Raw genomic sequence first — 13,562 nt, 5'->3', positions numbered from 1 at the left:
AGGAAGGCTGTCAAGCTTTCCAAGGTGACTGTTGTACAAAGTCTACATCTCATGACCACTTTTATAAAATGGTGTTTACTCAGCCTACAAATATTTACTTTAGCACTGATCTTACTTACATGGATCTTCTACTAACATTTTAGTCCAAGCACAAAAGCTTTTATTATTTTCATGAAATTTTGATTGCAGATCTTTAGGGGGAATCTACTTTATAAATATTAATTTTTCTTGGCAATTGACCTAATACTATTTTCTTCCTAAATAAATGCTTCCTTCTGGTCTAGCCCACCTCAGAATTTACAAATTTTGACTTTAGTAGGAATGAAGCTCAGTGCTAACAGCCAGAACTATTGTTGCATGTTGCTAGAACAGAATGGTTTATGATGATTTGTTAAATTTGTCATTTGTATAGATAATAATACTTAAGTATGGTCTGCATAATCATTCCGCTTCCTATCTATATATACTAGAATAAAAGCCTAAGCCACTGGCCAGTAACCATGATGTGCACTGTCCACCAGGGGGCAGACGCTCAATGCAGGAGCTACTGAGCTGTGGTGACTTGGCAGCTGTGGTTCTGGGTGAAGCACCCAGAACCAGAGAGGAGGGAGCTCGATTCCAGGGTGCACATCCAAGAACTGCCCTCTCACAATCTGGGGCCCCTCGGGGGATGTTGGAGAGCTATTTTTGGCCTGACCCCAACAGGCCAGGCTGAGGGACCCCACTGGTGCATGAATCCCTGTACTGAGCCTCTAGTTTTACATAAAATCTAGGAGGAAATCTGCCTTTACTACATCCCTTTAAGAGAAAAAAAACAAAGAGTTCTTTGCTTTTTCAATCCTCTATCTGCCAAGATAATGCATACTAGACATAATTAGTTTTGAGTTTTACTGGCTTTTTCATGTAAAAAAAAATAATAAAAAATACCCACAAATCAGGTAAAAACAGTTTAAATTATTAACCAGGTAGACTTTATTTTAAAATAAAAGACATTGTTATTAATATAAATGTTACATGTTGTCTTCACAATTTAGGACTGTGAGCAATTTATTACATTTTAAACATGTAAAAATTGTTTTTGTACAGAGTAACTTAGAAATACCTAAGAGGATTGGTTGGTACTGAATAAAAATAAATGTAGTCTCATGGTGAGTTTAGATACATTGGCATATGGACTGAGCTTTAAAGAGGTGTCATCAACTTGCTGTCAAAGTGTTGGATGAAAGAGTGGAATGCATCCTTTAGTGTTTTCATTTTTAGCACTGTTGAGTGAACATAACAATTTTTTTATAATTATGTAAATTACTAGTTTTCTTTTTCATTATATTTTAACATTGTTGGTTTGAACAGGGACACCAGTTTATGTATCTAGGCAATTAAGTTATACATTGTATAATCATAAGTGCAGGGGCAAAAATACAAATATGTATTTTTAGTCATGCTCTGCAGAGGTTACAGTGTGAGTAAATCTAAGACTTCTAACCAAAGGCCATAAATATCATATATAGATAATGAATACTTAAAATAATTTAATATGTATTTAAATACACTGATTGGCCAGATTATTATGATCTCTGAAAGCATAATATTCTGGCTACTCAGTATTTGAACTCGTGCATGGGTGCATGAAGTCATGCATGGTTGGGGTCCTGCCAGCCTGGCCAGGGGAAGGGGTCATGAGTGGTTGGTTGGCTGGCCTGCCTCCTGGTAGAACTCCTGGTTGAAGGAAGAATTTGCATATTAGCCTTTTATTATATAGGATATACACTGAGTGGCCAGATTATTACTCATTCAGAGATCATATTAATCTTCTGGTGGATATTTTTAAGATTGAAAATGGTGTTCATAGCTACAATATCTTTAATTGTACTTAATAATACTAATTGTTCTCAAAGTAGGTAACATTCTTTATACCAGTGTATGAGCATTTCTGAGCTCCACATCTATTGTAGCACTTAATACAATATGAAAACTTGATGAAAATACAATTTGTGAAATATTTTAACACTTATTTTTCAGTAATAGAGCTATTAGGCAAATATTAGTATGCTATAAAATAATTTAATAATACAGTCGATAAACTCAGATTATTGTATTTTCATATTCTTTGACAAAACATGTTTCCTTTGTATGATTTAAAACTTTATGTAAATTTTGTCAGGTAGTTGGACTCAAAGGGAACCTTAAAATCAGGAAAGTAGAGATTTTATAGGCTGTATTATCTGATTGGAAAGCCAATCAAGTAGAAATAAGTAATAAGAGTATCAAATCTTAATTACTTATAAATTTAAAAACATAATTAAGATAGTTCTTGTAGCAAAGAGGAAATAAATGGAAGCATTTAAAATTACTATTTCAAATATCTATGGGGTAAAGTAAAAGATATATTTAGAATACACTATTTTTTTTAATAATCCTCACAAGGAATTTTTCCATTGATTTTGAGAGAATGTGTGGAAGGTGGGGGAGAGACAGAGAGAAACACTGATGCGAGAGACACATTGATTGGTTGCCTCCTGCACACCCCCTACCAGGGCTGCGCCCTAGGTCTGTGCCCTTGACTAGAATTGAACCTGGGATCCTCCAGTTTTCAGGTCGACACTCTATCCACTGAGCCAACCTGGCTAGGGCACATTCATTAGTAAAGGAAAACTAAAACCAGGAAAATTTTACACTTATCTTAAATTCATCCTGAGCATGGTTTAAAGAAAAAAAGAGAAAGAAAATGTATAAGCTTAGAAATAATATCCATCTACAAGATTAAAATAATTATATGCAACTGTGACAACATAACTGAAACTGTTGTGAAAGAAGATTGCCTAATAGAACATAAATTATGAAACCTGCCCAAAAAAATTTTCATATACAAGTGAAATTTAAAAGTTGGTAAATATAGCTTTTAAAAATATTAGGATCAAATAGTTCCACAATTGAATTCTTACTAGTACTAAAAAATGTAAGAAATTTTACTGTGTTTAAATTGTAGCTCTACTAGAGGCCCAGTGCACAAAATTTGTGCAAGAGTGGACCTTCGCAGCCCTGGCGGCTGCCTTGGCCCTCGCAACCCCAGCTTCATCCAGAAGGTCCGGAGGGTTGTCCAGATGGTCGTTCCGCTGTTCGGCTATTTGGTCGATTTGCATATTATGCTATTATTGTTATAGATTATAAAAAAGGAAAAGACAAGAAAAAAATAAATTACAAATAATTCTGATTTTTTCCAGACACTTGTGAAAGATGGACTCCTTCTCAATTCATATGCACACAACTGTAATACTAAACTATTAAGTACAAAAAAGAAAGCCATGAACCAGTCTCATTTTTGGTATAGTTGAAAGAAGTGTAAATCAAATCTTAGCAAATAAAGTCTAGCAAAATATCAAAGGAATAATACACTATAACCAAATCACCTGCAAATTCTTTTTTTTGGGAATAGTAAGATGTTTCTAATGTCAGGAAAGTTTATTATATCAACAAATTTATTATACAATATCAACAAATTGAGGGGGGAAACTGATCCTATTCCTAGACTATGAAACAGAAGTTGATAAAATTTAACAACCATTTGCAATAAAAACAAACAAAACCAGAATGGCAATGGAAGGAAACTAAATACATGAAGGGCTGGTTAGAATAATGTTTTGGTTTTTTTAAATATATTTTATTGATTTTTATACAGAGAGAAAGGGAGAGAGATAGTTAGAAGCATCGATGAGAGAGTCATCGATCAGCTGCCTCTTGCACACCCCCTACTGGGGATATGCCCGCAACCAAGGTACATGCCCTTGACTGGAATCGAACCCGGGACCCTTCAGTCCCCAAGCCGACGCTCTATCCATTGAGCCAAACCGGTCCCGGCTTAGAATAATGTTTGCAGTTAGTTTTTGGTATGCAGTAAAATATTGAAGTCATTTTAATGGAAAACAGGAACAAGATAGGTGTTTCTACTGTAATCATTATTATTCAGCTTTCATTTTGAAGTCCTAGTGAATGCAGTTAAATATGATAACAAAATAATTGGTATGGAAAAAGAAGCAATAAAATGATAACTACCCTTTCTCCTCTCCAATGATACTGAAATCCAAGAGATTAGTGTAAAAAACAAGATTAGGTAGGGGTTGGGTTTTGAGGGGTCACTCTACTAGAAATAACAGAATGAAAAAGAAGAGCAACAGAAACTTTCCTTAACAGAAAATAAACCATACTACAAATCAGTATTGTAATGCTATAGAAATAGACAAATAGGTCAGAGGGCCAGACTAGGAAGTTCAGAAATAGTTCATAATATATATCTCTGTGTGTGTCTATATAGATATGTGGTATTTCATATCAATGAGAAAATCATAGCTTATTCAATTAGTGGTACTAAAACAGTTGGGTACTCAGATAGAATAAAATAACAGTCTATTAAAAATGAAGCATAGATAGAACATTTAAAAATAATAAATTAATTTTTAAAGAAAAAAAACAGACAAAATCATATATATATATATATATATATATATATATATATATGAAAAAACTACTTTAACAAGAAAACCAGAAGATTTCAAAAGAAAAGATAATTTTACCTGACTATATAAATATTTAAAAATAAATACCAAAACCACCTTGATGTTTTCATATGCACTTCCCTTTTTTCAGATAATTCATTTTTAAAAAAATATATTTTATTGATTTTTTACAGAGAGGAAGGGAGAGGGATAGAGAGCTAGAAACATCGATGAGAGAGAAACATCGACCAGCTACCTCTTGCACACCCCCTACTGGGAATGTGCCCACAACCAATGTACATGCCCTTGACCAGAATCAAACCCGGGACCTTTCAGTCTGCAGACTGATGCTCTATCCACTGAGCCAAACCGGTTTCAGCAGATAATTCATTTTTAATTTACAGAAGTACTGGTTCTTTACTACAGCTTGAGAAGCACTGAATTAGATTATTTGCCCATCTCCTGTATTCTGGGAAACTGGAAGATAGATCTAAAAGTTAGATCAAGTTGGAACATTTTTGGCTAGGATATGTCATAGATGGTGTGTAATTCGTATTGCATTATGTTAGGAGACACATAGGATTTGTTTGCCCCATAATTAATGATGCTGTACTGACCACTGGATTAGCATGATAATAGCTTGATCCTTCCATTGGAAAGCCCAAATCATAGTCATCACATTGAAGGCCCGTAGAAACCACCTGAAGCTGGCTGCTGTGTCCTTTTAATAGGACCTCATTAATCTTCAAAAAACTTTCTTCTGTTCTGGCCTGAGATCTCCCTGGATCACCTTGTACTTCTGCCCCTGACTGAGAGAAACTATTTCCTCCTTTCCAAGGAGTCCTGCGTGTTCTTTTCTACCAGTTGGCAATGTTTTTAGCCTTTGAAGTTTGTGCAGCTAGAAAAGAAATGTATTTTTAAAAATCATTCGTTCATGATAATATTTTCAATTCTGTTCAGCATTACAATGTTTTACTTTGTTCTTTGATTTTTTTCATTAAGTCTTTTATATTTTACTGAAATTCTTGATAACATTGTTCATCTATACAAGTGTGCTTTCCTGTAGTATGAGGAAAATTTCAAAGAAAACCAATATTAACACTACAAAGAAAATGACTGAATAAATTTAAAATGTCTTTTTAGTTCTTTTTGTCTTTGCATCTTTTGAACTATGTTCTAACTTCACTCAAAATAAATCATTTTTAGGTGTACAGCTAATTTTTTTCAACTGGTTTTCAGTTTTAGGGATTATTTTCTAAAAAATAAACATTTTGAGATTTTTCACATGTACATTGTTTTGATATCTACTGTATTACATATTTTCATATACTTTACTCATACTTACCAATACTAACCCCATTAACCTGCTATACATTTACTTTTTATTCTCAGATATAAAGAATAATAGATTATTTGCAATTAATATACTCAGTATTATTTACCCCCTAAAAAGCAGAAAAGCACATCAAAGGCATATGTTGTCATTGTATCTGTTTTCTAGTTTTTATTGAGCTTATCTTGATTTAATTAATTCCGTTACTTAGGGCATGTGACATGAGCCAGTATTTATTCTGAGGGGTTAAATAGATAATAATGCAGTGCTTTGTATGTAGAAGAAAAAGCTTTTTCCCTCTAATGTTTGATAAGCATTATGTGTGCATATATTTGTATATATACTGTATAATGTCTTATGTGTTCTGCACTAGTAGATCAATTGATTGACTCCATAATGAATGTGTTAATGATAAAAATATTTCCTCCTGCCTGAGATATCAGTAACAAATTTGATGACATTACTTCAGGAAATGTTTACTATAATATTGTGAAATTGTAAAAGCATGCTAACTATTGGGAATATAGCCTTGAGCCAACCAGAATCCTTGCACTCATGGAGCTTATATTGTGACTAGAGGCCCGGTGCATGAATTTGTGCACTGGCAGGGTCCCTGGGCCTAGCCAGCAATTGGGGTGGATCAGGGATCCATCTCGCCCACTCCTAATGGGTCTAATTGGGGCTGGGAGGTTAACTGGCCGGCCTCAATTAAGGCCAATTGGGGACTGCCAGCCAGGGGGGGAGGGACTGTGGGAGGTTGGCTGACCACAGGAGGTTGGCTGTGGGAGCTCACTGACCACCAGGGGGAAGCTCCTGCATTGAGCATCTTCCCACTGGTGGTCAGTGTGCATCATAGCTACCGGCCTGTTGTCCAGTCATCCAGTCATCTGGTCGTAATGGTCATTTAGGCTTTTATATATGTAGACAGTAAAAATAGTGAACAAACAAATTTGACTTTCTCAACTTCCTACCATACTATCAAATATCAGCAATCCCAAAACTTGGGCAGTAATTCTGAGGTTGCTAATTCTGCACTTTACTGTAACTATTTGAAGATTTCCATCAGGCTTTCCAGGTCTATATATAATGGTACCCAACTGAACTGGTAGAATACAGTTTTTAAAGAATTTTTAAGAAGAAGAAGAAAAATGATATAAATATGCCTGTTTTGAAACATCTTTTTAAAAAATCTGTATTTACAAGAGATGTATTAGCAATTTATTTTTGGTTTAACAAGTATTATTTACCCAACAGAATAATTTAACCAGAATTACTTTTAAAGAAAATGTTTCCTTAGTATATTTCTTTTAAAAAATATGTATTTTTTTTTATTGATTTTTTACAGAGAGGAAGGGAGATAGAGAGTTAGAAAATTGATGAGAGAGAAACATCGATCAGCTGCCTCCTGCACAACCCCCACTGGGGATGTGCCCACAGCCAAGGTACATGCCCTTGATGGGAATTGAACCTGGGACCCTTCAGTCCACAGGCCAACACTCTATCCACTGAGCCAAACCAGCCAGGGCTTCCTTAGTATATTTCAAAAGATTCAGTTTACAAACATGCTACTTACATACAAGCTGCCTCAAATTTGTATTAGAATGCATCAGTATGGAGCACTCTAATATAAGTTGTAAAAAATAACAATAAAGAAAATAATATTCATTTACATTTTATCTAACTTTATCTAAAACCACTTAAGATGTTATATCAGGATATAAATATATAAATATGATTAAATAAAAAGCAAACTATTATCGTATGGTCACAAATATAAATGTGGAAGGGTGGAATTTTTTTTCTTTACAACCACCACTACACCCAGTCTTTTTTCCATCAGGGCCATTAGAAAGAAGAGACAAAAAGGACTTTGTTAGCATAACACACATGGTTGGGTTATGCTTGAAGTGTAGAAAATAGTAGCATGAAAAATATTTTTCTTGTAGATGTGTTAATTTTATAGGATGCCCAGGAGAGCAAGAACTGATGAAAAGAGAAGAAAACTGGGTGAAACCAATTGGGAGGTGGGACCCTGTTGGTGAATAGATAGATAAAAAGAATTAGGGGGTAGATGCCAGTGAGACCAGGGAAGAAGATAAGAGAAGGTCCTGCCAGGCGTTTCCTCTGAGGAAGATTCAGATAGCCAAGGATCCTGATAAAGGCAAATAAAGAGCTTTGTTCTCTTATAGACCCCGGTTTGTATATTCACCTTTGTATAATTAGATATTCTTTCTGGCAATGATTGCACTTTCCAAATGTTAAGGGTGTGATTATCTTAAACTGTAAGGAAGGCAGGTTAAGGTTAGGACGGGTGGTTGTGCTGTGATGGTAGCTTTCTTAGGACTAAGGTCTGTGTGAAAGGTGAGAGTCTGTCAGACCCCACTGGGTAGAAGAGTCTCCTGATGAACATTTCTCTTTTCCAAACACTTCCCACCAATAGACTTCCAGCAGCCGCTTTATGCTTACTGAAGAAAATCACTCCGCTACAATTAAATGAAAAGATTTCAAGTTACAATGGGATTTGTGTTAACCAAATCAACTCATCCACACTGAATTGTAACTAGGTAGTCTATTAAGTCTGTACAACCTGCAGTTCCTCCCCGGTTTGGTAAGAGGAGAATAATGGTCATCTAAGTGGGAGAGAATCAGGAGGGGAAAGGATGAAGAGATTGTAAAGAAGACAGACAAAACAAAGGCCGCACCGTTTTGCCTAGGTCGGGTCTAGTGACCTTCATGTGGGTGCGGAAAGCAATCCGCCCAGAAGTCCTTCTGAATTAACTGCTGGTATTTCTTTCCCACTTGGCATCGTGTGTGAAGCATTTCTTTTAAAACATACGCCAACTCATCCCAAAGGGAGCTTTGTTCTCAGATGATCCATTAATTGAGGTATCACTGCAGACATTGGAACAAAATTCAATTTATATTGTGGAACTCCTTAGTGCGGTTCAGTTTTCAATCCCCTTTCTCTTCCTCTGTGCCTCCAAATGCAGTTCTCATCGCCAGAGTAATCTCAGAAGATTCTGTAGCAAGTTCTCAGAGGCCCATTGTGCGGTAACAAAGAGTTCTGGCAGTAAGCTGAAGGTTCCGCCCTTCCCTGCTTTCCCCGAGTGGAAGGCTGCCTGCATCCCTCACTAATGGGAGAGAAGGATAAGCATTGCCCAGGCTTGCACGCTTGTCAGGCAAAAGGAACCCAAGCAAGAACTCATCATGTCAATCAGATATATTGGGTGGATATGTGGGCAGGTGTTGAAGAACTTTTCTGGAAGAAGTAAACACCAGCTTGCTGTGAAGGGGATATGGGTGTGGGAAACAGAATAAAGCCCCCTAGGGTTTGTTTGTTTTCCCAGCCACCTAAGCAGTGGACCCAGTGTTCCCTGTTATTTTGAATTATGGTTAGGGAATTTTTTTTTTTTTTTAAGATTCCCGCTCCCCTTTAACTTCTTTTTGTCTCAGGTGAGGGGCCTATCCAGAGAATAACCATGGACCTGGTAGATGAGTTTAAAGATGATATTTCTAACATCCCAAGAGTATCACAGTCTAATCAGGTAATGTGATTTCATAACTGAAAAGAATTATAAGAAGTATATTGTATTTTTAATATCATATCAGTTATTTAATGCTTATTTTTGAGGTCAGTGTTTGAAAATTAGAAAAACATTAATTTCACTTCAAGCTTCTCCCCCACCTCCCACCCCCACCCCACAAATTTCAACTCTTACTCATTGGGAGAGATTGGGATAAAGAAGTGAAGTAGCCGAAACCGGTTTGGCTCAGCGGTAGAGCGTCAGTCTAGGGACTGAAAGGTCCCAGGTTCGATTCCGGTCAAGGGCATGTGCGTTGGTTGCGGGCACATCACCGGTGGGGGGTGTGCAGGAGGCAGCTGGTTGATGTTTCTCTCTCATCAACATTTCTGGCTCTCTATCTCTCTCCCTTCCTCTCTATAAAAAATCAATAAAATATATTTTTAAAAAAAGAAGTGAAGTAGATAAATAAACTACATTTAAAGATAGTCACTATATTGTTAGATTGAAAAACTAGAACTCTCTCAGCCACAATTGCAATGATTACTATAAAATCAGAAAAATTCCTAAATGTGCTTTAATTAAAATATCTGGCACTTTAATCAGTGAAAAAGCATAACTGACATAAATTATTCCAATGGAAAGATAAGTATATATGTTTTAAACATCTGTTCCAAAAAGGATTTGAAACATAAAATTTTGGGATTAGAAGAGGGATAAGAGAGAGAATTTTAAAGATACATATGGTCAGGAAAAAGTAACATGTTTAGAGGACACATGTAACCTTCTTTACTTGAAAGTACACAGCTCTTAATGGAAGTGGTGTTTCAGTCATTTTGACCACAGTTGGAATGGAATGCGTTGTAAAGTTAAGTGGTACAATAACAATCTGCTTATCCAGAAGTCAGACTTTTGGCAATGTCAAACATGAAGAATGTAACCAAAACCTGAAAGTAAACAAAAAAGCATTCCAAGTTAACACATTATAATCACAAAATCTATATATTTCATTCCAGAGAAGGAGGTATGAGAGCTACCTTTAACCATTCATCCAGACACCCAGTGCATCAGACTGGTATTCAGTATTTTATTATTAATAAATACTTTACCACTGTATGGGACTGGGGAGAGGGGATACAGAGATAAACGTGATAGGATTCTTTCACTCATTGTGCGTAATCTAGTGGAGACTAAGTAGTAAACAAGTAATTGCATTAGAATATGGAAAGAGGGAAATTTAGAGGAATAAAGGACTCTACGTAGAATGGTCAGAGAGGACTTGATATAGGAAGGATGCTTAAATTGAGTGTCAAAGGATGAACAGGAGTTTACAAGTTGAGCAAAGATATAAGTGGGTAGGAGCAGAGAAGAATATTTCAAAGGAAGCAGTATCAGTTAGACCAAAAAAGTATAAAACATCATGCTCCCAGAATGTCAAGTAAATCTGAATAAATGGCATGGGTCTTGGGCCTAGACCTTGAGGAGGGGTGACAGTGAAGAACAGTTATCTGGTTGCAAAGCGGTAAGGTGGCATCCAGACGGAGGTCATCTAGATAGGGTAGAATAAGGCCTATGAGCTCCAGAAGGCAAGTTGGGTTTTGTAGTATCATATCTTAGACTTAGTGTCTCTTTGATTCCCCTCTTTATATGCCCCTGGTCTTGATATAAGTCTTTTGAAGCATTGGAGAGTTTTCTTGGCTATGCGCTGGAGTATTAAGGGATGGGCAGGTGGCCATGCTTGGTCTGGGATGTAAAATGGTTCAGGCCAGCACAGCAGTGGCAGTAATTATTGAGAGAGCCAGACACAGACCTGGAAAGTCCCACTGCCCCTTCCAACTGTGATTCTTCCATAATTGCCAATATTAGAGAACAGGTATTTTATTTAATCAAAAGAGTTGCAGGTTTCTTTACAACTCCCTTCATCTCTTCCTACCCACTGCATAGCCTCATTATCACTAGAGTGGCACCATGCTTTCTGGTGAAACATTGGTGTCCTAATCCTCAAAGAAAGAACTCTTCCTGGTTCCAATTCACTGAAGTCATTTACTTATAAAAACTTTACCCCACTCAGAGAACATAGACATAGTTAAAAGTTCTTCATTTCTCATTTTCAAAACACTTAACATTGTTCTTTTCCACAATTTACCGTCAAGAATGTGTTATTGAGATTGGCAGGGAACCTAAATAGTTAGGGGATATGGTAACATGTTGAAGTTATTTGCTCTCCAAAAATAAATTATCCAGAAAACAATGCTAATACTCCACTGTTAACTAGATTTTTTTAAAAAAAAAGGTCACATTGTAAATGCTGCAAATTTTTTAATTTTCATAATGCATTTTAGTTCCCAAACATACTAAAATAAATGAGGGCTTTATTAATTGAATTGTATTTTAAATCTCTAAACATTGTGATTAATATTTAAGTAATTTAAAAATTATTATTTTAGGCATTTATTTATTTAGGAAAAGGCCATCTTGCTGGTCTGGGGCAAAAAAAAAATTATGATGGGAATGATGGTGAAATTTTTATAGAGGAATCTACCTGATTGTAACTAGGATGTTCTATAATTCAGTTATATTTTTATTTTTGGTGGGCTGTTTCTTGTAGGGCACTATCATTATTGTGAAAGTTACAAACTACATTATGCACTGAAAACTTTCTGGGTGATTTCTAATTTAATATTTGGTATATTTCTATGATATTTCTCATTACTGTGATGTTTTTCTGATAGTCTTCATTCATTCATTCATTCATTCATTCATTTTAACTTGCATTTATAGAGCATCTACTGTGTGCCAGACAGTTCCAGGCACTAAGGAATGATGAGTAAGCGAAGTGGATATAAAACATTGTCATAGAACTTAAATCCTAGTCAAGCAAAAACAGAATAAAGAAGAAAAAAAAAACATATTATGTTAATGGTAGGTCTTAAGGAGAAGGGGAAAAAAAATACAGCATAGAAGAAACATGAAGTAAGGGTAAGAATAACAATTGATGGTTAAGACCGAGGGTCTTTCTCACTAAGAATTAATTGATTCTTGAATTAAGACTAACGCAAGTGAGGAAGAGAACATTGGTATCCTTGAGGGATCAAATGGCATAGCTAATGCAAAGTTCCTGGGCTGGGAGTATACCTAACTAGTTCAACAAGTTACGAGGAGGAAAAAGGAGAGAAACAGATGAGGTGGCAAAGAAAACACGACCTTTGTAGGGCCTTGTCTCCCATGGTATGTACATTGGCTTTAACACTGAGTGCATCAGGGAGCCACTGAAACAGTTGAGTAGAATAAAAGCAAGATATGATCTGACATCCATTTTCATTGTAGCTCTCTGGCTGATGTGTTGGGGACAAGAATGAAAACAGGCAAAGTTGGAAGCATGGAGACCACTGAGGGGGCTAGTTTACTAGTCCAGAAGAGATGATGGTGGTATATAAATACAATGGACTTGGTATTGAGACAGTGAGAAGTGGGCTATTCAGAGGAAGAATTGAGTAAGATTTGCTGACAGGCTGGCTTTATAGTTGTAGGGTAGTAAAAAGCTGGCATAATAGAAATTGGAGTTCAGCATTAAAACTGCTGATGATAGAGAAATGGGCCTGGCTCTAGGGAAAATAAAATAAAAAGGGAAAGCAGGATATGTATTGAAAGGATGGAGCTCAAATAGAGAAATCTGAGGTGGGATTCTTGAACCAATCTGATGGAGTTTCTTTTAGTAAATGGTCTTTAAGTACCCCTGTGTGTCTCTGAGGTGAGGGTGGTGATTGGAATTTCTTTTCTGGCATTTGTTGATATGCTCTGATGAAGATAAATGATGACAAAAATAATCATCTAAGCCCTGACCGGTCTGACTCACTGGATAGAGCGTCGGCCTGAGGACTGAAGGATCCCAAGTTCAGTTCTGGTCAAGGGCATGTACCAGTAGGGAGAGTGCAGGAGGCAGCTGACTGTTTCTCTCTCATCGATGTTTCTGACTCTATATCCCTCTCTCTGTAAAAAATAAATAAATAAATAAATAAATAAATAAATAAATAAATAAATAAAATATATTTTAAAAAAATAATCCTCTAAGCTTGCATACTTAGCAAAAAATTCAAGGATGCTTACCTATGCCAAGAGTAAAAAAAAAAAAATTGAGGGAAAAGAAATGAGGACTTCTTAACTTGGAGTTAACATTTAAATTTACACATATAGCTAGGTAAGAAAATAGATAACAGA

The 13,562-nt window shown here is 36.0% G+C and overlaps 1 protein-coding gene across 4 annotated transcripts in view; it reads left to right on the top strand.

Moving 5' to 3' along the window:
- SPATA9 (spermatogenesis associated 9) overlaps positions 1 to 13,562 on the top strand; it is a 48,239-nt gene that overhangs the window by 19,672 nt on the left and 15,005 nt on the right. For 2 of the 4 annotated variants that reach the window (XM_045571767.1, XM_036411009.2), the window contains exon 3: positions 9,277 to 9,368. In XM_045571767.1, coding sequence (XP_045427723.1) covers positions 9,303 to 9,368 — 66 coding nt within the window. In that variant the 5' untranslated portion in view covers positions 9,277 to 9,302. Of the gene's footprint in view, positions 1 to 8,550; positions 8,563 to 8,881; positions 9,092 to 9,276; positions 9,369 to 13,562 lie in introns of those variants that run through there. The other 2 variants (XM_045571768.1, XM_036411010.2) reach the window with 2 other exon arrangements.

This window comes from Pipistrellus kuhlii, unplaced genomic scaffold, assembly GCF_014108245.1.
Source record: "Pipistrellus kuhlii isolate mPipKuh1 unplaced genomic scaffold, mPipKuh1.p scaffold_m20_p_4, whole genome shotgun sequence".
In the NCBI taxonomy this organism is placed as follows: Eukaryota; Metazoa; Chordata; class Mammalia; order Chiroptera; family Vespertilionidae; genus Pipistrellus; species Pipistrellus kuhlii.
The sequence above is the reverse complement of the archived record's forward strand: the minus strand, read 5'-3'. Positions and strand labels throughout refer to the sequence as shown.